Raw genomic sequence first — 27,147 nt, forward strand, 5'->3', positions numbered from 1 at the left:
GGTGTTACCTTTAACAGCTTCAATCATGCTGGTGATGAAATTAAACACCGTCTTGTACCCTTGAACAAAATTTCCTGTAAAAGAGTATATTACCTAATCTCAAAAAATTACCAATGAATCTTTGGGGAAAGGTAAGCTGACTGCTTTCATTCTGGGAAGGTTGGTGGACAGTTGTATTTTTAATTTTTTTTTAAGGGGGGGGGCGGTGGTAGGGTGGACGGTTCTATTGCTGGGGGGTAGCGTTGGTAAGCGGACTGTTTTCGAGGCAGGGGGCGGACTTTCCTATTCACGGGGGAGGAGGGGCAAACGGCGTATATTTTCATGCCTTATTGGACGGCTTTTTCAATCATATTTAATTGGCTAGTAACTTTGCTCCTGTTTCCTTGCTTTTCAAAATTTCCAAAAAATAAGTCAACAAGCACGAAACTCACCGATCCAGAGCTTATCAACGACTTTGGAAGCAAAAAAGAAAGCATTTGCCACAATCTTCGCATGATTACCGCATCCTGCTGACGGGTTAGTGAGAAGATTTCCCCCAAGAAAATAATCAATCTGAGCACAAAGCACTTCTGTTTGAAATTCTGCCTGCTGCGGCTGAGAACACTGGACTGGATAACACTGTAATGTACATAACACAAAAATACTATTTTGCATGATATAAACAATATTATTAAAAACTGGATTACTGGATAATGCAATTCAAGACTTTTTATTGGCTTAGCCATTATGGTGTATGAGCCCATATACCATAATCTAATATCTGCACATTGTAACATCCGGTTTCTTCTTACAAAATAAAGTCGAGAAGATTTGTCTAATATCTTAGGAGCGTTTTTTTAAATAAAACAATTATTCCACTCGCGCTTGTTGGATATGAGATGATTATAGCCAACTCGGCGGTACGCGCCTCGTTGGCTATCTATCATCTCATATCCAACGCGCACTCGTGGAATAATTGTTAAGTATATGATGGTACATGGTTAGTGAGGCTTACTAATGATAATTAATGACATTATACGGCAAAGTATGATAATGTATGACAATTTGTGATAAAGCATGACACTTATCACAATTTATGATAATTTATTAAAATATACGACAATTGATGATGATGTTTGAAAATTTAAAGTAACTGGTGAAATGGGATAACCAGTTAAAGGGAAATTCTTTCACATAGAGGTTCCAAACTTTTCAAAGAGAATAGACTTCTGTTTACCTCTAAGATGGTGTCAACGACACCAAGACTCTTTGAAGATGAGTTTGAGGTCAGCGAATCAGTCATGATCACCCTGAGGAACTCGAATACACATTTCCTGGCTGGGTGAGAGATCAGCAGGCTCTGGGACGAGAACACAGGCTCAGACTCTGCTCCAGGCTCTCCCTCATTCTCACTGTCTGATCCAAGCTGGATAAAAGACACATAACACCATATCTTAATCATTTGTTTTTCTCTCATAAAATTTAGCCTTACACAACAGTTATGAATTGACTGTCAAAAAACAGAAACCAATGTTGTCGCCACAGCCAATCAAAACAAGGGATAACATCATTAGCCGATGAGAACTCAGTCGAATAAAAAGCGCGGGAAAACGCAGCGACCAAGCCCCGATTGGTATTCATTTTACTTCTGATTGGTTGATAAGATGGCTCAAGTTTCCAGGACCAGTCACAGAGCGAGTCAAAACAAATACAAAGTAATCCCAGAATAGCAATGAATCATTTGAAAGCTGCTCAAATGATACAAAAACTTCTCATTCCATCACAATACCTCTTGGAATTTTAGCAAGTTTCTTCTCTTGGGAAACAAAACAGCAACAAGCCTCTCGAGAAATTCTTGTGAGGTGCACACTGTGGCAAAACTTGAAATGTTACGATACAAGAAGAGAAGGAACTGTATCAGCGTCACTGGATATTCTCTGAGCCAGGAAATCTCCTCTGTATCTTGCCATGGCTGTGAATAGAAAAACATTTTGAAGGTATTTGGAGGTTTTGCCCCACTTGGCCCTCAAATTTTTCAACTCGTTTCCTGACGACAGATTGTTTCTTTTCTGAAGAATTCATACTTCATTTCGATCAACACGCAAATTGCCTGTGCTAAACTGGCTGAAAATAACCGGAGTCAATCTTTGGAGACTTACTAGGTCATATATACGCTCACACCTTCATAGAAAGGAATTAGGGTCCGTAAGCAAACTATGACGACGAGGAAAACGAGGTCGCGGCAAAACATAAAATCTAATGGGCAAAAGAGTAGTTTTGCTTGAGTTTTTTTTTTTAAACCTTTGTACAATCCTTAGCTGTCCCCTACAAAAACAAACAACAGCGTGAATTCACCTAAATTCCCTGCATTCCCTGAGAGCAGAAACCCCAACGGCAAACTGTTTAAGTTTATATTCGGAACTCAACGCTGCTGAGATTTATTATGCTCAAATTGAGGTGTGGCGCCCTAAGAGAAGGTAATCACATCCAGCAATTCGCGCAATTCTAGCTAAATAAATAAATTTCACAATCCACGTCTTCCTCAACTTTGCTGTCCCGATTTGGTTTTGGTTTGTGGTCTTTATTAATGAAAAGGCGACCTTTGATTTTAGAATCAATCGGAGCACGTGACGTGCTGAACTGGAATCAGCTCTGCGCAAATAAATATAAAAGATACGTTGAGCCTAACTTGCGATGCTTAAGTGAAAAGCACCGTTACACCTTTGAATTTCACTTACCTCATTTACCATGATGTGCGCCATTGCCAACAGCACATGAGCTGCCTCGGAGCAGTAGATGTTGTACGAAGCAGGCTCCTGGGGACTGGGGGTGGGGAGTTTGACTCCCGAGGCTGACGGAGACCAGAACACAGAGTACAAACTGTCCCAATCAAACTGCGCACCTGAATACACATCTGACAGTAAAAAACACTAGGGTCAACTTCAAACCTCAACATCAGTGTGCATATTCTCCAAACTGTTCTATACACATTCCCTATATTATTGAGAAGAAGAATTTGTTTAATGATCCAAACGTCTTCAGGTTGGTGGTCATTTCCTTTATCGTCGTGACCTTAACGTTTTTCAGACAAAGGAAAAGTTGAGTGACTGCCCTTCAGCTCGGCATATTTTACCAGCAGAACAGAATCAAGAATCATTTGACGAAGTTCTTATATGCCACGCGTCTTGCATACGGCTAGGATCGGCAATGTCGTCATGTTTGTAAATAGAATGAGAAGGTGAGAGTTAATATTGTGAATTGTTGGCCATAAAGAGTTTCGCTCTGACAAAGGAATAACGTTCACAACAGCAACATTATTAACTCAGTTAATAAAACCAAATTATGAGAGTTCAAAATTATTTGTCTGCGTCTCTTTAGTACTCACCAGACACAGGATGCCCAAGCAGAAGAGCTATAACCAGATGATAAATCTCAGGAATATCAATATGTTTGGGCAGAAGTTTTTCCAGCGCTAGGAATCCTGGGATATTACAAACCTCCCTGTTGATCTGGTACTTCTGTCTGTTATTAGCCACGGAGCCTACATTGAAACCTGCAAAAAATAAAAACAAACAAACAAAAGTAAAAGAGAGTAAATTAGGAAAAAAAAAAGGGGCAGACCGTAAATGGCTTGATAATTTGGGATGTCAGTACACTACGAGCAGTTCCTCCTTGTCGGCCGTCAGTGAAAAAAAATCTGTTGGCGAACCGCAGAGAGCTCTTGGAGTGATGCGTTCGGGCACAGAGATGCTGTTTTGTCTAAAATCATTACACATTGATCTGATCTCGAACCCGGAGCTCTTGATTCAAGTGCAGCGCGCTGACCATTACACCAGTGTAACTTTCACTGGCCAGACTCACAGTGTTGTTGCTCTTAAAAAAAGAAATCAGTTCATACCTGCCACGACGTAAGTTGTCTTGTTCAGCATGATGTCAGTACCATCCAACCAGCTTCCACTACCCAGTCCCTCTCGGAACCTGTTGAGTGCTGGCACGCTACTGAGCATGGTGACGAGTATGCGAGTGGCACGTACCACTGTGGTGTTATGGAGATGGGCTTGTATGAAGAGAAGAAGCCAATCAAATCCGAGTGTCTCTTGAACGGCATCTGCAAAACTAAAATGCAAAGATTTTTTAGCGAAAAAAAATACTTAGAACTGAGTGACAGCACTTTGGTGCAATTTCCTCCGACGTCTTCGGTACGGTTTTCAAAGGGGGAGTTTTGGGCTCCCTTCCCAAACAGTGCTTGGTTATCGGGTTCACGATTTACGCATCTTTAAAAAATTGGCCGCATGAAGTTCGTAATTTGTGATGCACGTTAATCTTTTGTACCCTTAATCACCCACGCTCCCTAAACAGACTATTACTAATAGCTACAGGACACGACTGACTCTGTCAAAATTTGTTTTCCTTTCCTTAACTATGCGGAGAAGGTAATGTAAATTGGCCATCGTAAAGAGTTTCTGAGGCCGACCTTTCAAGCGTTGTTAGCCCTTCGTCATCGCGAAAAGAGGAATTGTTTGAGTTATTTGTAGTTTTTCTACAGAAAGAAACGTGAAAAGCAGGAGAGTAAATAAGTCGAATAAAAATCGGTCGTCGAGGAATGAACACTAACTTTTCTCGACTTACCTGTGATCCAGTTCACCTCCTTCAGCGTAAATCAAGCACAGAATCAGCTCAAGCATCACATTACGTAAGCAGATGCGCCGTGGTGACAAAATCTCCTCTCCCTCCTCCCCTTCAGCAGTAGTAGCTTCAGGTGATGACCCCAAGTCCAGTTTCAGTTCGTTTTCGTTCGAAGGATGCGCGGGTAGAGTGGACACTAGGAATTGACCAAACCTAAAAAAATCAAAGACGACAAAACTGAGCTGAATTCTAGTCTTGTCAAGCTTCACTCCAACAGAAAGTTACAAAATTTTTTTTTTCTTACAACCAAGGAGCCTATTGAATGATGTCAGTCGAGCATTCAGTTTTCCCGTCAAGATAAGTCGGCTCGATGTCTTAAGCGTTAACTTTTCTTTGTAGCCGATACCTTGTCAAAACCCTGGAAGGCTTAACCAGAACATAAGCATGCCACTCATGCAAGAGCTATATTTTTGGGTTAAGATTGGACATTACGAACCCAGCGGTTACATTTTTGTCAAAGAAAAGGAAGATCAACTTTTATAAGATTTTATCGAAATTATCGTGAAACAGAGAGCAAAAAAAAAAAAAAAAAAACCTTCCTATTTATCTGAAATAAACTCGGACACGGGTATTTTGTGGTCTATTTTCTACGTCGTCTGAATTATTGTAAACAAAGATAGACTGCATCGCAGCCATATTTACTGTAGCCTCCTTCGCAGCAAAGTGTCAGCAAACTTTTCACAAACTCAAAATGAATTCTTGATCTACATCGCTATGATCCAGTTTTCAATTCTCCTGTAGCATGCAATTGTGATAATCACCAAAGTGTGATAAAAACTGTACGGAGGTGCAGGAAAACAAAACAAACTAACAGAAGAGGGAACAGAAAGTGAGTGCCCAAATAGTAAATAAAACAATCGAATAGAAAAGAGAAGAAACAGCACGCGAGATATCAACACAAAAAAAAAAAAAAAAAAAAAGGAAAGAGAACAGCGGACGAGAAATAACTGCAGCAATCAAGCAGGGTACAGAAAAGCGCGCGCTACATAAAAATCTTAAATTTAAATGGAGAAGGAACAAACACATCGCAATAAAATAAAAAAAATCATCAACAAATAAAGAAGATGAGATACAGCGCGTAAAATGTTGAGATAAAATTAGGAGAAAACACTGCGCAAGATGCTAATGCAGTAATCACACAGATGAGAGCAAATAGAAGTGACAATCAGCCAGAATTCAGAAAAAAAGGCGCTAGATTCTAACGTAAGAAACAAGTATATATTACAACAAACAGTGAGGTAGATATTAACTTGGAAATCAAACAGGGAAGAGAACAAGCATTGTGTGAGATTCTTACGCAATATTCAAACCGAGAGGATAATGAACTACGCAAAAGATATGAACAAAAGAACCAAACAGAGAAAAGAAAAAAAAAAAAAACAGTACAATATATTAACAAAAAACAAAGGTAAGGAGAGGAAACGGTGGACTAGACATTAACGAAAACGTCAGTTTGGAAAAAAATGAACAGTTACTGCGCGAAACATTTAAGTAGAAGTCAATCAGAAGAAGTGAATAAAAAGTGCGCAAGATACTGATGGAACAAACAGTAAAAACATAGGCATGCTAGGCATGCAAGAGTAATTTTTTCGGCTAGGTGGGTTAAGTTGGAACAATGCGTGACTGATGTTTTCATTAGTAGAAAAGAAAATGAGCAACGGAAATATTGCGTTACTTTATCTTAAGGGAAAAAAACCTTTATCTTGAGAGAAAAAAACCTTTATCTGAGAGGGAAAAAAACCTTCAATTGAAATAAAATAAACTAACACACAGGTATTCTGTGCCCTATCGTATCTGCCGTCTGAATTATTGCAGGCAAAACTAAACTGCATTTGGGGTGCTACATACCGTTATCTTCTTTGCAGCCATAATTTGTTCTTTTCACGCAGCGCCCTGTCTCCCCCGTTGTGTGACGAGTCCATCGTTTGGTCTTGTCACGCAACGCCCTCTCTTCCCCTGTTGAGTGCCGAGACCCAACGACGGTTGCGAGGAGACTACGCTTACTGCCAAGGTCCCCGTTGTGGAGGACTTTGGCTAGAATACATTGAATAGTTTACAATTTTTTTAATGGGAATTTTGCAAGGGATAGAGCTTGATTTTTCTGATTATACGCACAGTTAGCGTGAGAAACCACTGTGACCCAGGAACTGTTTCAAAGATCATCGAGATTAATTCACTCGTGGCTAGACTTAATGATCAAGTAGAAAAGTTTTAAAACGCTCTTGATGTAGCCGCAATGGCAATTCGTTAAGACGAAGGTTTAGACGAGATAGCAGCAAAAAGTAAAAAGATTTCATTGCTTGTTAATTTCTCGTTCTTGCTGACCTCAAAAGTAAATAGACCTTTAGCTTTTAACCTTTCGGCATCGACTGAAAAAATTCTTTCGAATGTCTGTTAATCTACACGCAACCTAGAATATCTTACAATGAGACAAAACTTATATTTTACGATTGCAAAGTGGTTTTAAACCGCAGACAGTGACAGTTTGAGCGGTAAAGTTTTGGCCGTGCGTTCTAGGAATGGAACATTTTACTGACATATTTTCTAGGAAGTTTCACATTTGATCATCCTCGGAGACCCTGGGGCTGTGGGTCGATTTCAAGTTAGGGCATGAAGAGCCCCTGGGGACATTGTCTTACAAGACTAGTTCCAAACGGTCGCAGTCGTTCTGCCATCTGATTGGTGCCAGAAAATCTTTGTGTTTTTCTGCCCAATCAGAGTGAAGTGTGCCTTAGAGTCCTTTCGTGTGTTTTAACACGAACATATTCTAATGGCTCAGTTACTCGCTATGTTTGTTTGGACCATGCGACGGAGATTTGCGTGAGGTGAAAAGTTTCAGTCTCAGCACACAATGTAAGAGAAATCGATCAGATTGTCGGCGAAAATCTTACCGGAAATTATACTGAATACTTTCGCAAGTATCACCAGAGAACGTGTTTTAAAGTTTGCGAGGTTTGTATACAACACGATGGTTGCAGTCATTGATATTTCGCTTTAAACGTTAAACGAGATTTAAGCTTAAATCTTTCTAAGTTTTTTGCATAATTTGCTGTGACTGAAACTTTGCCAATCCCGTGAAGTTATTTCGTCGCACGGGCCACGTAGGTATGTCCAGCAACTGGCGCTTTCGCCTACGTAGCTTTCTGCTTTCTGTGCGCGCTAAAATCTAATCTCAGTAGTAAAGTCGTTCACAATACGGACAAGGTTGCAGAGAACGTTAAGTTCGTGGACGACCTCCAGCAAGTGCTAAGAGAAAGCTTAGCTGTGTTTCCGGTTAGCTAATTAAAATCTGAACAAAAACTTATTAACGAGAACATCGTGCGAAGGAGAGATGTTTTCCGCCAGTTACCAAAGGGGTTTGGAAAGAGTTTAATCTTACAACTGCTGCCGAGAGTGTTGAAATTCTTGAGCTAGGAAGGCAACGGATTCACTTCTTGTCCCTTGGTCATTGTTATTTCACCTCTTCTGTGGATTGTTGAAGACCAAGTTAAATACCTTTGATCATTGGGAATCGATCCGATGCTGTTTTCCATGGGAAAAACAAAACCAAAGACCAAGAAATATTGGATGGAAAGGGCGGCTTTGCTTTATTGCAAATGTCAGCTTAGTAGTACAGGGTCATCTACCCACATCTAATAAGCAAAAGTTTCCACGCTTAGTTTTTCTTTTTTTTCGAGCGAAAATGAGATTAGATTTTGGCACGCACAGAACGATGCGCAAGTACCAGTTGCTCGACAAACCTGCGTGGCCCGTTCGACGAAAAAACTTCACGGGATTGGCAAACTTTCAGTCACAGCAAATTATGCAAAAAATCTTGAAAGATTTAACCTTAACTCTCGTTTAACGTTTAAAGCGACATATCAATGACTGCAACCATCGTGTTGTATACAAACCTCGCAAACTTTAAAACACGTTCTCTAGTGATACTTGCGAAAGTATTCAGTGCAATTTCCGGTAAGATTTTCGCCGACAATCTGATCGATTTCTCTTACATTGTGTGCTGAGACTGAAACTTTTCACCTCACGCAAATCTCCATCGCAAGGTCCAAACAAACATAGCGTGCAACTGAGCTACTGGTTTATGTCCGTGTTAAAACACACGAAAGGACTCTAAAGCACACTTCACTCTGATTGGGCAGAAAAACACAAAGATTTTCTGGCACCAATCAGATGGCAGAACGACTGCGACCGTTTGGAACTAGTCTTGTAAGACAATGTCTCCAGGGGCCCTTCATGCCCTAACTTGAAATCGACCCACAGCCCCTGGGTCTCCGAGGATGACATTTGATTGAAAATTTAAAATAAGAAACCATAAAACAGACATTTTGTCACAGCACCTCCTCAGGTGGTTTAAGAGGGCGGAAGGACCTTTTGTTAAGTTTTATATGCCTTGTTTAAACGACCCGATACAACCTCCCTAGGTTTTTCACTTGACCGCTACTGTTGCACTGTTTACTGAAACAGATGTAACGGGGGTCTTTGATGTCCCGCACTAACCAGCACAGATAGGATGCAGAATAAGTAACTTAACTACAAACTACAACACGTCAAATTAGGACCAAACATGGTGTGAAACTTGCTAGAGAACTTTTACAAATTTCTGTCCTAGACAAACTTTTAAAAACATTTCGTGATATCAAACCACAACGATGTTAGGTGTAGCTGAACAAATGCCATACCTTAGCAAGCTCTTCTTGTCATTTGTGTTACTTAGTAACACAGACAGCACACTGGCGATGGTGTGGGCTGTAGCGTCTGTCACGCTGTCATCCTGAAGCACAAACAACAGCTTGGGAACCAAACTCAGTCGCTGCATCAGCTCAGCATTCCTCACTGATTCACTGGCGATATAAATGCATTCTATTATTGGAATTACAGTGAAAAACACAGTGACCTAAGGGTTAGCCAGTTGGGTTTCGTGTCAGGAGACCCAGGTTCCAGTCCTACTCGGGTCAGGGTATTGTCTTCTTGAGTAAATCATTTTAGAAACTTTCCTGGTACCGAGTAGTAACCTGCAGAGTGCGTGCGCACCTAAGGCAACCACATGACCCTTTAACCTTAACGAGTGACCAGCATCTTATTTCTCCTTACATTATCACCTCTGCATCACACATTAAGGTCAGGAGAATAAAGGAAACGATCTCCATTTTTTTCGCTACGGAATAGTGACTTTGTATGTACAAAGTCAAACATGATCTTGTACCCGACTGCGTTTCTGAATTATTTGTTCGCAAAGGTTCTACACATTCGCTACGGAATAGTGACTTTGTATGTACAAAGTCAAACATTGTCCTGTACCCGACTGCGTTTCTGAATTATTTGTTAGCAAAGGTTCTACACATTCGCTACGGAATAGTGACCTTGTATGTACAAAGTCAAACATGGTCTTGTACCCGACTGCGTTTCTGAATTATTTGTTCGCAAAGGTTCTACACATTCGCTACGGAATAGTGACTTTGTATGTACAAAGTCAAACATGGTCTTGTACCCGACTGCGTTTCTGAATTATTTGTTCGCAAAAGCTCTACACATTCGCTACGGAATAGTGACTTTGTATTACCATGTTTTGAAACTATTTGCTATGGCAAGTGCTCTGTCAGATATCTCGGGCCGTTTTTGTGGTCAAAACTCACTAAAAATCAAAGGGATTCGCCAAGTTTATGTGTTTTCATAAACAAAATAAGAAAACAGAACCTTAAAAGCTGAACCTTAAAACCATAAACAAAAGAAGAAAACCTAGACGGGATTGTAATTAATAACAGCAATTGCTGTAATCTTTGTAGTCAATAGGAATATTTTAGCTTTCTAAACTTTAAATTTTAATCATTTTCGTGTAAATGTAAAATTTTTGTAAGTGTATTTAATTATAGTGCCCCCAATTAGTCTTCTCAGGCTAAACACATTGACACTTAAATAAAGGTCTTACTTACTTACAGGAGATTAAAGCAAGTGATCACCAACTAAAGAAACTTGTAATTTGAATATATCAACAAAGTTGAAATGGTAAATTGGCCACCGTTACGATTATAAAGGCTGACGTTTCGGGCGTTAGCCCTTCGCCGTAACGGTGGCCAATTTACCATTTCAACTTTGTTGATATATTCAAATTATTTCGTTACCCCCACCGACGCAGCCCCAAATAGTTTCTTTAGAAACTATCAGCCTTTAAAGAAACTTTTGATTATGAAACAAATTCTCCTTGTCAGCACCTTAGCTAACATATGAAGAACAGTATGGAGAACATGGACTGATGCAAAGGCGCAGGGATTAAGCAAATTTTGACAGTCACAGCTGCGATAATTCGGTAAAAATAACCTACAAATTCTCTTCGGTACTTTATGTGCTGTGACGTCCAAATACGAAGCACACTGTCACTTTCATTCGTGCGATCAAATACTTGTAAATACTCGTCAATGGACATTCTAAGCAGAAAACCAAGAACTGCTTACCTCCCTGGGCCCAGGAGTTCCAAAAAATGTGAAAACAAGGACCGCTGTAAATCTGCAGGCGCCTCGCGCCACACCTGGATAAATATAAAAATGTCACGCAGTTAATAAATCACAACTCTATAAGGAAAAACAGCGACACAAACAGGATGCACATAATCCTTGTGAAGCATTTAAACACTTTTAAACGTATGATTGACTAGCATCTAATTTCTCCTTACAATGTAAGCCCTGAATCAAACATTTAGGTGACGAGAAGAAAGAAATTGATCCTTAACTAAAGAAGATTGTTCAACGAATTCTTTTTGTCTGCAACTTTGGAAATGTCTAGAGAACAGTATCGAGAATATGCATACTGATGTTAGGGTGTTAGGGTTAATTGTCTGCCTTGTGGGTCGGTAAAATCATCCCTGGGATCATTACTTAAAATCCCTTTGAATCATAAAATATTTTAGGTTTCGGTTTATCATCACTGCATATCTAGCGTTTTCCTCCCTATTGCTGGACTTAGTAATTTAAATGAATAAAGGCTGATAGTTTCTAAAGAAACTGTTTGGGGCTGCGTCGGTGGGGGTAACAAAATAATTTCAATATATCAACAAAGTTGAAATGGTAATTATAATCGTAACGGCGGCCAATTTACCATTTCAACTTTGTTGATATAATGAAATTATTTAGTAATTTAAAGTTTCTTTTATTTTAGTTCAATTACACATCTCGTCCAAACAGCTAAAATATCTTTATCAAGTTCCTTTCATGTTCTTGATAGAACGGTGAATATCAAGATTCGGTGAAAGTTTTCCAAAGCTCTCCTGGGGAATTCAATTTGAGCGCATTGTTTCCAAAACAAGCTGCGGCTCTTCTGTCGTTGTCCTCGCAGGAAAACATTCAAAATCAGTTTCAATTCGTGCGACTTGATTGAAAAATGGATTGAAAACGGGAAATCTAACGAAGATTTGCATACGCCAAGCTGCGAATCGTGTCCCGTCCCACAACTAAGTCCCCAAGTGGCTACAACTCCGTTGCAGTATGCCATCATCTTTTGTTCATTTACCTCTAAATCACAGAGTAAGTCTTTGAAGGCCACTCGGTTGGGAATCACAGATGACTCCCTGTCACTGTCTACAGTGCCAACCAGAGCAAAAGTTAAGTGAAGAATGTGAGTATTTAACAAATGTTTCTTTCTCCGAAGTAACAACGCCAGGATCTGTAAAAACAAAAACAAAAACAAAACAAAAAAAAAATTGAATTGCCTTTGAAAGCGATCTACACATTACACAAATCAAAGGCATTTAAAGTCATCTTGCAATACCAAAGGAAACAAAGAATAGAGGAATTCTCGAGTTTTATTAAAAGAAGGGAAATTAATTTAAAAAAATTCACTTGGAGGTCCTCTTATACCGATGGAATAAATCATAAATTGATCCAGGACATTTTTAAAAAGTAAAGACAGCAATTTTTCATTGGGTGTCCAAAGTAATTCGGGTGACTGAGTTGCTTTTACGTAGGGTCTTCTGACCGGTAAAGAAAACACGTTCCACCTTCTCAACCAATCAAATGCAAGCACTACGACCAATCACGACGTGGACACTCGCGTTTCAGTTCCCGCGCTTCAGGGAGTGCGCGAGCTTTGACTTTGAGTTCTCGTGGATCCTGACGATACACGTGACCAACTCTCTTCCAATTGGCCATTCTTATTAATTAAGATTGTTTTTGCGACAGAAAAAAATTCACTCCAACATTATCAGAAAAATTTTTGTTCCCCCTGCGAAAAAGCTTAGCCAAAGAGTTTACAAATTTTCAAAGCTACAGGCTAATCTTCTTTGCAAACCATACCTGGTAACCTCTGGTTCTTTCCATGTCCCTTCTCGCCGATGGATTACTCCTCAAAACACAACTGAGCGCCTTGACAGACGCATAAAGCCCTTCAACATTGATTGCCATAGCTACCAAACCCAGCAGAGCAGATACACCACCGATGCATTCTATCAGCTTGGAGACTGGGTCTGGACAGAACGTTCGCACACCGGAGCAACCAATGATCACTGCACCAATGGTCCGCGAAGAACCTTGAAGATGGGCAGCGGTGTTGTGTATCAGTCGTACTGGTGTGGTGTTATCATGGGTTGAGAGACCAAGCTGAAAGAAATGAAACACTATCATAAGGGAGATTTTCATCTAAAAATTTATTTGTTAAGAATTTTGAGCACGTTTGGTCGTGGAATAATACAAGAGGAGTTGGTTTAAATTTTCAACGAAAACACGAAAGCAATACTATGTGGGATTTCTTAACGCAAATTAGTTTATTGGGTTTTTAAAACAAGTCGCTTATTTCTTTGCGAATGCTAATCTACGTCGGCCGATAAATGTCGAAAAGTGTCATGCTGGGAAAATTTATCCAGACCCCACTAAATTGTAACCTTTGATCCCTAAGAGTGACCAGCATCTAATTTCTCCTTACAACATCACCCCTGAATCACGCATTAAGGTCAGGAGAATTAAGCAAATGAACACCAACCAAAATAGCTCTCGATTTTTAAACAAGTTCTCCATGTCAGCACCTAGGGAAATGTATAGAGAACAGTATGGAGAATATGCATACTGATGTCAGGGTTTAAAGGGCTTAGAAGATCTTACCTCTCTCGCTACAGCCTTAGTATCGCTCCTCCTGAAATGTTTTCTGATCTTTGCCAGAGTAAGAACTGATTTTGCATGCGCATGGATACCAAACATGACTTTATCTTCGCTAACAAGTGGTTCAACACCTTCACCGCCATACTGTGGAGTAAGGACAAACAAATTTCGATTGACTTGTTAAAGTTGGGTGAAGGACTTCTAACAAACACCGATACCTATCACAATCGGAAGTATATCATACTTACCACTGTGAGTTGACCTTCAGGACAGGGAGCCTGGAAACTACCAACATAATTCGGCCCCATTCTGTACATCTCCTCAGCGGTTGCACCAGAAAGAGGCTCTTCTATCAGGTGGGTAGGACCCAGTCTCCACAACAATCGGGAACATCTGCGGTACCCTGGGTTGGGAGGGGTACCAAGATAGGCTGAGATGTAAGGGGCCACACTGACCATTGTACCATCTGGACTGGCCGCGGCTACCTGGATGTACTTTAACTGAAAAAAAAAAAAAAATTCAAAAAAATATTTGAATCTCAACCAATACTCCAATTGAGATCGACGACTATTATGTTGACGCCCATTCACTAATATCGAAATTCAATACCAATGATTATCGAATATTATAACTGTAGTACTTCACTCACATCCGTATGTCACAATTCTCTCCTCTCTACTTTCCAGTCTGCTCTGCCTGTATTTGATTATGTCTTGTTCTAACTCACTAGTAATTTTATCCTACCTAATTTGTATGACAACTGTACGTACCTTTTAGCTTATAATGTAGTAAACTAATGCATAGCCTATAACTGCAGTAATAGTGTATTAGTAATAAGATCTACTTAGCTTACAATGTGTAGTATTTACTTATTTATTACTAATACCCGCCAAGACTACCTAATGCTATATATATGCGGGTTGTGTAAATTGGCTTTTAATATTCCACTAATAATAAAACAAAATACAAAATACGCGTTTTGATATTTGTTTACGGACAATATCTGTCCCGAAATGACAACAATACCTAAAGGCTATCTAACCCTGAATTAAAATTTAAACTAAGACTTCTTAGTGAATGGAAGGTTTGAAAAATTGGGGAATATCACTTGCGGTATGTACTCGGATATTCCCCAGTTTTAGCTGAAGCATATTTTGTCATGTGAAGCAGTTAGACCAATCCTCGCGCACAAAAGTAACTGATGGATTAAAAAGAGTATATAGCACTTACTCGGCATGTGCTAACATGCTTCCCATCCACAAACAGAGCACACGTGCTGTTCCTTATTAAGGCTTTGTTTAACACAACCATCACGTGGTGCCAGCGACCTTCCTCTAACAACTGATCACTTAGGAACCTGGCCTCGGTGCGTTCGCGTTCACGCTGAGCCTGCGTTGCTGCTGAGTCAGCGCCTTCTACACAACCACCCTCGTCTGTACAAACCTTTAAATCGAACAGATAAGTAAACTGGTATATTGGGATTGAATTATTAAAAAGAGAAACACTGACGCGTTTGAAGATTGGGAAACACCAAAGGAACAGGTTGTGGTGACAGTTTTCTCCGTGAGAGGACGTTTAGCTAATCTTGGTCACCAAAGACAATACTCTACCGACAGAGCTGAATAATGAAATGTTAACGTCAGAGGGTATGCGGTCAACAATGCCTGCTCAAGTGTCCTAGGTCTAAAATTTAGCGAAAGTAGCGGAAAATAATAGGGGCTGACTTTCAAAACCGAGGAACTCTGTTTTCGTCGAAGGCATTTACCTATTTGCAGAGGTTTTAAGGAGAATATTAATTTTTGAAAATTTTTAGGGGGTGTACCAAGTTTTTGGAGGTTGTTCTGTAAAAGAAAAGCGACAAGAAAAACGACACCTCGAAGTCACAGAATAGGAAATGAACCATGCGAACGGCTCAAAATCCTTGTTTCCGCGGCAAAACCTAGCGCATGCGTATACGTTATTCAGCTCTGTCTACTCTACCATGTAGTTAACTACTCCTGTTAACCCTTTAACTCCTAAGAGTGACATACTGATAGGCAAGTAATTTCTCCCAACAGTATCTCCCTGAATCACACACTACGGTCATGAGAATAAAGGAAATGATCGCAAACTCAAGCAGCTCTTGATTGTTGGACAAATTCTCCTTGTCAGCATCTTAAAAAATGTATAGAGAACAGTATGGAGAATGTATGGAGAACTAATGTAAGGGGTACAAAGAAACCAACTAAACTTACCACAAGCATTCTGTCTTTAGCTGAGATGCTGATGCTCAAGCAGGGAACATTCGGGATTTTCTCACTTCCACCACGAAACTGCCGCATAATTGTCAATAGCCTGACTGGATGTTGGTCTTCTGCGGTATCACTGTATTGATCGATACAGACCCAGGACACAAATGTGACTCCCGCCTGGGGGGGGAACATTCTCTCACCCACCCCTACCCCTGGAACACCGCCCATCACTGCGGCAGGGGCCATCACAGAACTTACAGTTGCTACGCCTACGATAGAATAATAAATAAAATACATGAATACTGGAAGATACGGTGGCGAAACGGTTAACGCGCTGAGCTACGGGGCGAGAGGCCTGGGTCCGAGATCTCACCGGGAATTAGTGCCAAGACGTTTTACTCTTCCCATGTATCTCTCTCCACCCAGGAGTATAGAGGGGTACTGGCGGAATGACCGGGTAGCTTGAAGAAATGCTAGGGGTGGAGGTAACCTGCGATGGACCGGTATCCCATCCAGTGGGGGAGGGGAGAGTAGCATAACACCCAGTCGCTTCATGTTACAGGAACCATGATGGATGGGACACTTGAAGGTGGTAATGTCTGTTCTCTAAAAACTCGACAATGTACTATGTTCTTGGCCAAAGGAATGTATTCACCCGGCCTTAGAGTGCAAGTTTGTTTTGATGCCATGAAGTAAAATTCGAAGCAGCTCACCTGCAGAGACTTGCGGTGCAATGGCTGGCAAGAACAGACAACCAAACCAATCCACACTCATGTCAAACTCTACAAAAGATGGGCAGTCTGTGGCACCATGCGCTCGTGCATCCCGTGGGGTTGTCATAGAGACCACACACTTAACACGCGTGAGTGACACAGCGCCTCCACCCTGTGTACCACAGGGTACCACCTCGTCATCATCCTTCTCGATATCTTCAACATTATCAGCTTCCTCATTCAAAACGCTTGTTTGCTGATTTAACCGGTTGTTTTCAAGCCCCGAATGCTCTGCATGAGATTCTTCCACGTGAGAAAGTGTTTCTCAAGTCATCAAAACTAACTTCAGTAACCTTAAGTGGGACGTCTGTGGCGCTATCACCTGTGTCTGTGCTTTGCAGTTTCTCGTCTTCAATGTCAGACACAGCTTCAGTATTTGTCTCAGAATGTTATCCTTCAAGTGATTGCTCTGGGGAGCCCTCACAAACAATTTCCTTTACTTCCCTCTTCACATCTAAAAAGACCATATCCTCCCCTTGATCAATGGATGAAACCTCCTGTGCAGTATTACCAATTGTGCCAATATCTACTCCGTCCACTTCTGCTGTTGGTTTGTCTGTGGGCTGATCAGCCGTTTTCATAGTAATACGATACTGCTGACCATATCGGAGGCTCGTATCTAAATCAAGAGAATTCTCAAAAGAACGTTGTGCAGAATTGGCTTTGGACCTTCTTAGTGGAGGTTGTGGCGGAGTATCTTCGCTATCTGATTTGTCATCCTCATCATCATTGTCCATATCAGTGCAGGGTGGGTCAGGTGAAATGTTAGATTTATGAACTATCAGATACTCATCCTCATCAGAATTTGATTCCACATCAGAACCTGATTCTGAGCTTGGTTGTATCATACTCAACATAACACCTCTAAATGTCAGAGTACTTGAATGTGAATCTGCATCCGAATGTCTCCGGCTAACAATGTCAGAAACTTTTCTGGGCGTTACAATGTCAGAGGCTTTTCTGGGAGTTCCTTCAGAGACTTTTCGCAAAGACTCGTTTAAATCTTGCCTTTCTCCTGTTTTGTCTTCTGGAATTTCTTCCAGGACAGTTTCTTCATTTCCTTCTTTAGCATCACTTGGTGCCTCGAGAGATTGACAGTAGAAAGGGAAACCTAGTCTGAGAAAATCCCGCAATACACAAAATAGCGAAAAACATTGAAATTCTAAAAAGGCTCTATGAAAGAAATGCCGCACGGGTATATGAGTATGAAAACAAAGGTGGGGTGTGTGGGTGGATCCAGACCCCCTGGACCTTTCCCTCAATTTACCACTGAGAACAACACTTTGTTCAAACCTACCTCAACACTGTAGGAGTCAAGGACTGGGAGGCCAGTCTTTCGAACATTCTTTGTAATGGAGCATATAATGGATGTTCTTCAGTAACCAAAGCAGCTTCATATTTGTCAAGGATTTGTTGTGGCAGCCCTGCTTCACACATCAATTGCTGGTTGTGTTCACACTTCAAGAGGTTCTGGAGATGACAAATCCAGTACAACTGTAGCTCCAAGCATTCCTGCAAGTATAAAAAAAAATTTCCCCCCTCATTGTTTCACTTGTGGACAAATTTTCTTTATTTAACAAGTCTGGGTCAGGGTTCGACACTAACTTTTCAACTTACTAGCCAAGTTGCTAGTGACAACGTAGATGTTACAACAATTTCAGTTTGTTTACCAGCCAAATTGGCTAATGGAAATCAAATTTCACCAGCCAAAACTGAATTTTTACTAGTCTGTGGCTAGTTGGCTACCGTTAGTGTCGAGCCCTGCTGGGTAAAAGTGGTTCTGAAAAGCAATGCTCCAACACAAATAGGAAGCTGTAGTATTTAAATACTTTAAATTCAAGAGTATTAATGGATACCAGCAAATTGTAAAAGAAGACTGATGAAATGTTGGGAGGTAACCTTGTGATGGACTGGAATCTCATCCAGGGGGGAGTTGTAATAGTTCTAGTCATCACATGATATGAAAACTTAGATAAGCTTGGGATGGGCCTCTTGGCTCAAGTATAAAATTAACCCTTTAACTCTCATGACTGACCAAGACAGAATTTCTCCTTACAATATCAATACAATATCAAGCAGACAAGTCAGGAGAAGAAAGAAAATATCCATTAAAGGATTTTTGATTGATCCAATTCAAAATTCTCCAAAGTAACATAAAAAACATTGTATGGCAGAGAGTAAGGAGAATTACTAATAAGATCGTGGCAGTGAAAGAGTTAATGAACCCAGCTGAACAGTTCAACAATACCCATTGGTGTTCATACTCTTGGGTGGAGAAAGGCATTATGAGATTATATTGTGTCAAAGAAGCCAACATACTGACCCAGTCAGATATCAAACCAAGGCCCCTTGAACCACAGTCCATTGCTCTTACTGTCAAGCCAGTGCTCTCTATCATGACAAATTTTGTCATCCTTAAACAGTGCTCATTTAAAATCAACAATGGCTTTTCATTGATCTTTGATAACATGCATGCTCTTCCAAGAGTCCCAAGGCAGTGCTAATGCCAGAAAATATGCATATCCAATCCTCCCATTACCCATAACACCTGTACATGTACTTCTCCTATCCACGAGAAAAAATTAGCATGACAGACAAAGAAAATTTCACAGGTTATAACACCAAGGCCCAACCCCAAATTTCCTCCCATGAATGGGGCATATATAAAAGAGACACATATACCAACCCTTGCGAAATGGATTTTGGAATTCCTGGGAAATTTTCCTAGGAATAAGAAGTGTGAATTTTCATAATAAATTCGAAAATGACTAAAATAATCCTGAAACTTTAGCTTACCGATAGATTTATTTCATTGTACGGCGTAAGCTTATCAAACTGTCCCAGGCAAGTGACCGATTCGATTCTCAGTTTTGATCACGTACCGAATATTACAATTTGTACTTACCACAGACTTTCAAAATCGTAGCCTTATTAATGGCCGTTCGACCCTTGTTTGTACCACTCGATATGTCAACTGTTGTCCCTTCTTTTAACTCCACGGCGCCAACGGCTTGCTTTTCATTTACAACATTCACGCTTCTCGTTTTCCCATTGATCAACGGTGAAACCCATCTTTAGAGATGTTATAATATTAATCAAGAGAGTTGAGAATTGAATTAACTTTACGCACATGCGAACAACCGATGAAAAGTACATTCAAAGATGAGCGCCTAGTGAAATTTTGTTTCCAATCACGGGATGATCACGTGGACACTTTGAGAATCTGCTGGCTTGCCCGATAGCAGTCTCAAGAGAAGCGCGCAGAAATTATTCCTCTTTTCTCACAGGTTCTCTGCATTTGGACGATTTGATACCTCAGGATCCACGTTTTGACGTTGATATACAGAGTGACGTGAACTCACTCTATGTAGAAATAATCGACAAGAATCGAACGTACTACAAATGCACGATTTGGGGCCAAAAGATGTCGAGGAAACAAAGACTCGAAACCCACTTGAATTGTGTTCACGGCAAAGGTGAAAAATAACACAAGGCAATCACAATTTTAAATGTGATTACAAACGTGTTTTATCCTCGCTATTGTGACACATAGATACCACAGTAGAAACTATGAGAGATACCTAGATGATCACAGTTTACCAATACCCAAATGAACAAAGTTTGACCGCAACAAGCGTTCAACAAAACGTTCTAACACAGCTATCTCGATTCCATAGTCTGTCGTTTCCACTCAACTAGCAGTCAGATGCCAATAGAGTCAAGTGCGTCTCACAACGAAGAAACATTTGTACAAGAGACAGAAGCGACTATATGCGATTACAGTGTGGCGTTGGAATTCTCGCCTACAAATGGATATGCACAGTTCGAAGCGTTCCCATGTTTATGATTGGTTTATGATTTTGGCACATCTGTGGACATAAGACATTTTCTATCACAATTAAAAACTTTTCATGATCATGGAATCCAAGAGGTCTTTGAGTTTGGAAAGCAAATCTGTGATGTGAGTGCACTGGATTAATTGCCAATTTGTATTTGACATAATTGACCGCTGCTTTATGAAAAATGCATGTTAACGTTAAGAATTACTAAAACCTAGTTTGAATAATAAATTTTATGATAAGCATATGCATGTATGTATTTCTCGTGGTACATTTTGTATAGCATGCCTCTAAAATTACACCTTGCCTTAAAACGTTCACATTCAAGTTATTGAGAATTTCTTGGAATTATTTGGACTTCAGGGTTATTTACATTGCCTCAAATTCAATTCCCAGAAATTCCCAAGAATTTTCCTTTCTTAACTTCTAGGTAGGTTGTATAGCTGAAAATTCCTAGGAATTCCAAGTCCTCAACAAACTGCAACCTTCCTTTCCCAGAAATTCCAAGCTTTTCAAATCAGACCTTACTTGCATAGTTGGGACTTGGAATTCAGTTTGCAAGGGAAAAGCTTTTTATCAACATTACGGCGTAATGACTTTGTTTTCTTGCAGAGAACAAGGAACAGCCTGAAAGTGTGTTTTGCATCAGGAAGATACTGGAACTTTTACATATACCTACTGTGCTATATTTGATAACCATCAAAGTCATCACAGGTATCCCACTTGGAATTTTTCAGTTTATGTTAATTCTCTTTAGTCTCTATGGAACTTTTTAAGTTGGAGCCTCAGCACCATGGCTTTGTCATGTCTTATGTTGGTGGACTTTCAATAGTAAGTGAGGCAAGATCTGTTTAACTACTGAGTGACCAAGAGAGAATTTCCACTTACAATATCAATACAATATCAAGCAGACAAGCAATGAGAATAAAGTAAAATGTCAATTAGGGGATTACTAAAGTGCACCTAAACCCAAAGTTTTTTTTTGCTTAACCAAATAAGCCTATTTTTTGGAGTATTTCTGTGCAAAAATTTTTTAATTTGCTCAAATCTTTAATTTTCTATGCCCAGTCAAAATACGGAAAATCGGCCACCATCTTGCCCCACGACCGAGTTTAAAGAAGAATGGCTCTAGCGGGTAATGTGACATCAAATCAAGAACACGAAAGTCTGCATCTCACACATTTTCACTTGTTTGGGAAGATTGTCGTCGATATTGTCCGAAATATGCCGACTAGGTGTGTTGTATGAAGATTGTATGAAGCACGATACCCTCTTGCAAATTTCGCACGTTGCTACATCCTTCTACAACACACTTAGTCAGCAGTGGAATGGCAATCATGCTTTTTCATGAGACGAGTCCCAGGAATCAATATTAGTAAATTGTAACAAACTCAATGGAAGTGATTTGAATGTAACATTAGTGGCAAGGGTGAGACTCCAAATGAGAGGGGGGGGGGGGGTGAGTTAGGGAGATATCTTCAAAAATTTCAAAATATTGGTGCACCCTGAACTAATATTAAGGATGGGTCTTCAAGAATCCCAACAACCAAAAATGGCAACCTGTTCAAGTGAATAACAAAAACTGGTTATCACTTGCAGTGAGTAGCTGGGTGTTTAAGGGTGGTTAAAAATATGTACTACCAGATTCAGCAGCACGTTATTAAACCCTTGAGCACCCTCCCTAAGAATGAATATTGGAGAGTAATTTCTTTTACCTTACCTTGACAGGGCAATATTGCCTTCTCTTGACTGGTGGCTGTTTCATGTACAATCTGCACAATTTGTATATGTATTGTGGAAGAAATGTCTCCTTTGTCTGGGCTATCCACAGTGCATTACAATTAAAGGCATTGATAATTCTCTGCTGGCTCCCAAGTGTTTTGGTTGTGACAAAAAAAGACCTGTAGTATGTAAAGTATAACAGAAACTTTTACATTCATTTTAGTACTGTAACATTGATTTGTTTGTCATTTTGATTTGTGTACACTGTAGTTTATTAGTATACTGTAAAACCACTATTCCCCTCTGCTAAGATGCTCCCCCTCAACTTATTCCCACAGATCCATCAACAAGATGTGATAATAATGATAATAATAATAGTTGTAATAATAGTAATAACAATAACAAGAGAAATGAGAAGGGAAAAAATATCCTGTCCACCAGATTGCTTGAAAAAGATATTCTTAATGAAAAGAAATCAACCCCCCTCAATAGTGAAATGGTCGGCCAAAAGGTTGTCAGCCCCCAAGCAGTTGAGAAATGGAACTCGCATAATCACTGCTCGTAATTCATGTTCGCCATAGTTGGAAACTTCAGTGATCAATAAAAATGGCGGCCGCGCTATCAAAGTGCCGTAGTTTTAAGGAAAGAGTTCTGCATTTCAAGGTTAAAAGTGCAGTAAAAGTAACAATAATGAAAAGAGGAACATCAGCGTGATGCGCATTTTTTTATTTATTTTTTTTTTGTGGAGGAAGAGAAGCTTTTCATCGAGAAATCGCCCTTGGAAGAATTCAAACTTTTTTTCCTCACGGCGAAGCCCATGGTCTGTGGTGAAATTCAACCCGCAATTTTGCCCAATTTTCAGGTGCATTTTGGAGCCTATGGCTCCAAAAATTACGATTTTGAAAGGGACAATACGGAACCTTTATTTAGATCTTTCTGAGGTCAAAATCCCTAATATAAGAGAAAAAAAGATTTTTTAACCCAAGTGATGACCTCGACAAAGGCTGCAGCCCGTTCCTATTTGGCTTTCTTTTGACCTGTGTGAAATTTTGGCTTGCGGCACTCAACGGGTGAACCATGCGCCTGAAAAGAAAGGTTCTGTTCTCGCAGGAAGCTCCCTTGTTGCTCCCTCATGGACTTCGTGCGAAACCTATACTACCGTAGTTACTAAAACAAGGAATGACCTACTCTGAGCTACAATGAGTTACCGTGGGAACAAAGAATGACCTAAAATGATCCACAATGACCTGGACTTGCTCACAAGTCGCGCTTTTGGGCGCGTAGCGCGAGCCGAGCCGAGCGAGCGATAGCGAGTCCTACCATACCAGAACAGAGAACCAAGCGAACGACTTTGAGAAAGTCTAACAATGACCTACAATGAGCTATTATGATAAATTTCTCCGTAGAAGCGACGAACGCGTGTATCTTAAAGCTTCCTGAGGTCGTTCCCGTTACAAAGGTTGTGAAAAGATCGGGTTACGGAGCTGCGAAAGATAGCGATGATTAACTAAATTACACGATAAAATCACGTGCGTAACGCAAGTGTGTTGCTGCGTTGTTCGTGACAGTAATGTTACTTTATTTAGTAGAGCCAGAGGGTTCTAGAATCTTATCGTGTGAGTATAGAAGTAAATGAGGTTAAACGTAGTTTTTAACTAGTTTTCACAAGCGAAGAGAGTTGGATATCAGACGTGATCAGTTTCGCGGCGCTGTGATACGTGACCTTATTGATGGTTTGATCCGAAAATATCAATGTGAAAAAGGTGTTGACAGGCCAAATACGACTCATAGCCTCATGATAGTGTGAAATTATGGGAGGCTTGTTATATAAGACCCTCAAAAACATCTTAAGCCAAAGGTTTTTCGCATTTTCATTTTATCATTATCGTCATTATACATGTCTAATTATAATACACCGTAAATTTATCTCCAAGCCAGAAATTCTGTTATCATTTGGCCTGTTATTCAGTAGACAAAAAGCAAACACGCCTCACATCCACACATGTCTCATGTTTTTGTTCTTTTTTTTTTGCCTTTTTTTTCTAAAATCTTCATTTACTTCATTACAGGAATCTTACTGTAGCTCATTTAGATCATTGTAGGTCATTCCTTGTTTTAGTAACAACACCTATACCACTCTTAGTGATGGGCCATCCCTTTGATAGACTTTGATGTAGATAATCTGCAATTTTTTTTTTTGACCAATTTCCATCAAGTAAACGTTGATTATATCTAAAATATGTATACATACTTTAAGTTAGCTTCGTCTTGTTCATCATCGAAGTTCTCCACGTGGGCGTTCAGTATATAACCGATTGGGCATTTCACAGATTCTTCACTATCTGGAACAAAGCCACCCACTGAAATGTGAAAGTTGGTAACGGCTTCGAAACCTGAACTTTTTTCGTACCCAAGACAGAAATCTATCTCCACAAGGCGATTTGGGTCAACCTCGCGGGTTCGTTCCATAGCTTCATTATTCGTAGCGGATGGCTGATTACCTGGTGCAAATCATGTCTTGGGCAGTTATGGTGTAGAACTAAAAGGGAAAGAGTCATATTTGAACAATATTGGCCTAAACAGGATGCAGACCGGTTCCTTGTTCCATAAAAGGCAATACAAAGGAAATGATTAAAAGTGAAGAAACAGTGGTGGTAGAAAGATCATGCCTAAAAATATAATTGTATTTCAGTCACGTCTCTGCAGTGGAGTACTTTGGTTACTAGAAACCAATGATTTAAAAAATGTAAAAGAAGGAATTCAAAATCTCGTAAAGCAAAAATGAGTGCTTTGATTATGAAATTCTGTTCTGACCAACAGGAATGGGAGGGAAAAACCTTTGATTACGTTTTAAATCATAAGCGAACAAGGAAAGTGTGTTTACGGCACTATTGAGGTCATAAGAGAATGGAGGCGATGAATAGAATGGTCAGAATCGTCGGCTTCGATCGATCTTCGTGAAGCCCAACTTATCCATAAATCTAACACAATAAACGTGATGATCTGTAACTATATATAATATAACTTTAATTATTATTTTGTTATCGTATCTTATCTTTTTAAATGAAGTAAATATCTCTCGTAAGCGACCACCCTTGGTGTACGATAAACTGGTAGCTTACGATAAAAATAAAAAAACTTGAATGATTAACGTGATTACATAAAGATGTTTACCTATTGAGCAAACATTAAGAAAATAGATGAGGTTTTTTTTGACCTGAAGCTGATCAAGCATCAACTTTTGGGAAATGTACAGCAAAGTTTACTTGTAAATGTGTCACTTGTTAATCAACATCAATGAAATCAGACAGCCCAAACTCTGCGAAAGTTTGTTGAATTTATAAGAGAATAACAACAAACATATGAAACATATGTATGAACTGCGGTTATGAGACGTATATGTGAACGATCCTTCGCAGTAAAGCACTATTTGAGCAATAGTGAAAATCAGACCTGAAAAAAATTTCAGGCCTGTACGGGATTCGAACCACTGACCTCTGCGATACTAGTGCAGCGCTCTACCAATTGAGCTAACAAGCCAACTGGGAGCAGGCCATCAAATTAATTCGACATAAACCCGTAGATGATCATTTGAGCGCCAAAGTATAGTGAAGTGAAGTTTTAGTAATGGCGGGCAGCTCGAAAGCAAAGGAAAGGCATCATGAAGCCTGGTAGTCCGTAAGCCTTGTGTATCATTCAAAGAATAGAGTGATAGAAGATAGGGGCCAGGTGGAAAGTGTAAAACCAACTATGTTGAGTGCGCAAATAAATAAGCATGGCAAAGGGAGTTTGTCAGTTTATAGAGCGGGGGTTTTTAGGTGTTGTATTGGAATAGCGAGTTGCTTTTAGACTTAGGTATGGTTGAGAATATAACAGAAGGGCTATGGGTGCTCGCGAATGAAATTTGGAATATGCAAATATAAAAAAGGAGATCACTAAGATCAGTAGGGTTGATATCGGTACTGTATAAAAGATAAGTATAAAAGAGATAAGTAGGTAGTGTATTTCCACAAAGCAAAAAAGCAGACGACTTGGAACTAATAGAAAAAGATATTTATTTTTTTTAAAGCAATAAAGTAGATGATCGATCGTTATAAAATAAAGATGAAATCTCAATTCTCGTCTAAAGGATCTTACATGAAGTACAGAAGTGTCTAAGGAGAAAGGAAATAAGATAAGAGCGTTAAAATCTAAGAAGGAGGATGAAAAAAAAAAAAAAACAAGAAAAAAACAAGAAAAAAAAAAGAATGTTCTCTTTGTTGGAAACAACCGCTGGAGTTCGAACTATGATAGGCAGATTACCAATCCAGAGCCCTATCGCTGTACCATGAAATTTTATAAATGATTCTAACAAACTTCTGCGCATGTTGATGTTTCGATCGTTTGATCACCGATCTAACTCGTGGATATATTTTGCCTCTCAAACTGGAATGTAAGGACGCTACTTGAAGGAAAGTATTATTCTTGGATAATGTTTATTTGCTTGCTTGCTCAAGAGCCAGCCAACAACTTTCAGTACTCGATCGGTAAGCGGGGGAAACATGCACAATGATGCATTCCATGCCAAGCTTATTAAATCTCTTTAATAAGTATATATAATTGACCTCTATTTTAGATAATAAGCTAAGATTCAAATCGATAGAAAATAAATGATATCACGCTTTCATGCTTTGGTAATAAATGGTAATAATTTGGTAATCATTTGGTAATAATCTATCCTAGACGGTGTTACATGAGCAAATTGGTCAGAAATCAGTCCTAAGAGTGTATTGGAAATGAGTTATTTCCATATGGCATGAGAGAAGCTCCCGGCCATGAATTTGCATGAATTGAAAAA

The 27,147-nt window shown here is 39.7% G+C and overlaps 4 protein-coding genes across 6 annotated transcripts in view; 1 reads left to right on the forward strand and 3 right to left on the reverse strand.

Annotated features, from left to right (window-relative positions):
- LOC148736621 (WD repeat and FYVE domain-containing protein 3-like) overlaps positions 1 to 16,823 on the reverse strand; it is a 37,599-nt gene extending 20,776 nt beyond the window's left edge. The window contains exons 1-17 of the mRNA XM_088747630.1: positions 16,690 to 16,823; positions 15,980 to 16,245; positions 14,976 to 15,188; positions 13,994 to 14,245; positions 13,749 to 13,889; positions 12,948 to 13,250; positions 12,166 to 12,318; positions 11,115 to 11,188; positions 9,345 to 9,506; positions 4,609 to 4,818; positions 3,878 to 4,095; positions 3,365 to 3,532; positions 2,718 to 2,893; positions 1,769 to 1,951; positions 1,217 to 1,405; positions 432 to 618; positions 9 to 74 (exon numbers count right to left, since the gene is read on the reverse strand). Of these exons, the coding sequence (XP_088603756.1) occupies positions 9 to 74; positions 432 to 618; positions 1,217 to 1,405; positions 1,769 to 1,951; positions 2,718 to 2,893; positions 3,365 to 3,532; positions 3,878 to 4,095; positions 4,609 to 4,818; positions 9,345 to 9,506; positions 11,115 to 11,188; positions 12,166 to 12,318; positions 12,948 to 13,250; positions 13,749 to 13,889; positions 13,994 to 14,245; positions 14,976 to 15,188; positions 15,980 to 16,245; positions 16,690 to 16,816 (3,088 nt within the window). The 5' untranslated portion in view covers positions 16,817 to 16,823. The remainder of the gene's footprint in view (positions 1 to 8; positions 75 to 431; positions 619 to 1,216; positions 1,406 to 1,768; positions 1,952 to 2,717; positions 2,894 to 3,364; positions 3,533 to 3,877; positions 4,096 to 4,608; positions 4,819 to 9,344; positions 9,507 to 11,114; positions 11,189 to 12,165; positions 12,319 to 12,947; positions 13,251 to 13,748; positions 13,890 to 13,993; positions 14,246 to 14,975; positions 15,189 to 15,979; positions 16,246 to 16,689) is intronic.
- A 313-nt stretch (positions 16,824 to 17,136) lies between these two features.
- LOC148736622 (uncharacterized) lies at positions 17,137 to 19,400 on the reverse strand. The gene is made up of 3 exons (XM_088747651.1): positions 19,073 to 19,400; positions 18,047 to 18,261; positions 17,137 to 17,865 (listed from the first exon to the last, which is right to left on the reverse strand). The coding sequence occupies exons 1-3, from the start codon at positions 19,217 to 19,219 to the stop codon at positions 17,139 to 17,141; spliced, it is 1,089 nt and encodes a 362-aa protein (XP_088603777.1). The 5' UTR covers positions 19,220 to 19,400; the 3' UTR covers positions 17,137 to 17,138.
- Positions 19,401 to 19,983: 583 nt separating this feature from the next.
- LOC148736623 (solute carrier family 22 member 18-like) overlaps positions 19,984 to 27,147 on the forward strand; it is a 63,637-nt gene continuing 56,473 nt past the window's right edge. The window contains exons 1-2 of one of the 3 annotated variants that reach the window (XM_088747673.1): positions 19,984 to 20,710; positions 21,201 to 21,419. In XM_088747673.1, the coding sequence (XP_088603799.1) occupies positions 21,351 to 21,419 (69 nt within the window). In that variant the 5' untranslated portion in view covers positions 19,984 to 20,710; positions 21,201 to 21,350. The remainder of the gene's footprint in view (positions 20,711 to 21,200; positions 21,420 to 27,147) is intronic. The other 2 variants (XM_088747676.1, XR_015996279.1) reach the window with 2 other exon arrangements.
- Positions 21,962 to 25,142, reverse strand: LOC148736624 (uncharacterized). The gene is made up of 3 exons (XM_088747670.1): positions 24,562 to 25,142; positions 22,309 to 22,489; positions 21,962 to 22,148 (listed from the first exon to the last, which is right to left on the reverse strand). The coding sequence occupies exons 1-3, from the start codon at positions 24,777 to 24,779 to the stop codon at positions 22,119 to 22,121; spliced, it is 429 nt and encodes a 142-aa protein (XP_088603796.1). The 5' UTR covers positions 24,780 to 25,142; the 3' UTR covers positions 21,962 to 22,118.

Source organism: Stylophora pistillata, chromosome 2 (assembly GCF_964205215.1).
Source record: "Stylophora pistillata chromosome 2, jaStyPist1.2, whole genome shotgun sequence".
Lineage (NCBI taxonomy): Eukaryota > Metazoa > Cnidaria > Anthozoa > Scleractinia > Pocilloporidae > Stylophora > Stylophora pistillata.

Bases quoted from the DNA above. Each gene is read 5' to 3' on its own strand.
- LOC148736622 (XM_088747651.1), bottom strand. From the start codon at position 19,219: ATGTTATCAAAGATCAATGAAAAGCCATTGTTGATTTTAAATGAGCAC. The intron at 18,262-19,072 runs GTCAGTATGTTG...TTATACTTGCAG, and splicing joins TTGGTTTGATATCTGACTGG to GAATGCTTGGAGCTACAGTT. The intron at 17,866-18,046 runs GTAGGTTTGAAC...GGATTTTCTCAG, and splicing joins TTGACTCCTACAGTGTTGAG to ACTAGGTTTCCCTTTCTACT.
- LOC148736624 (XM_088747670.1), bottom strand. From the start codon at position 24,779: ATGGAACGAACCCGCGAGGTTGACCCAAATCGCCTTGTGGAGATAGAT. The intron at 22,490-24,561 runs GTATGTATACAT...TACATACTACAG, and splicing joins CAAGACGAAGCTAACTTAAA to GTCTTTTTTTGTCACAACCA. The intron at 22,149-22,308 runs GTAAGGTAAAAG...TCACTTGAACAG, and splicing joins GGCAATATTGCCCTGTCAAG to GTTGCCATTTTTGGTTGTTG.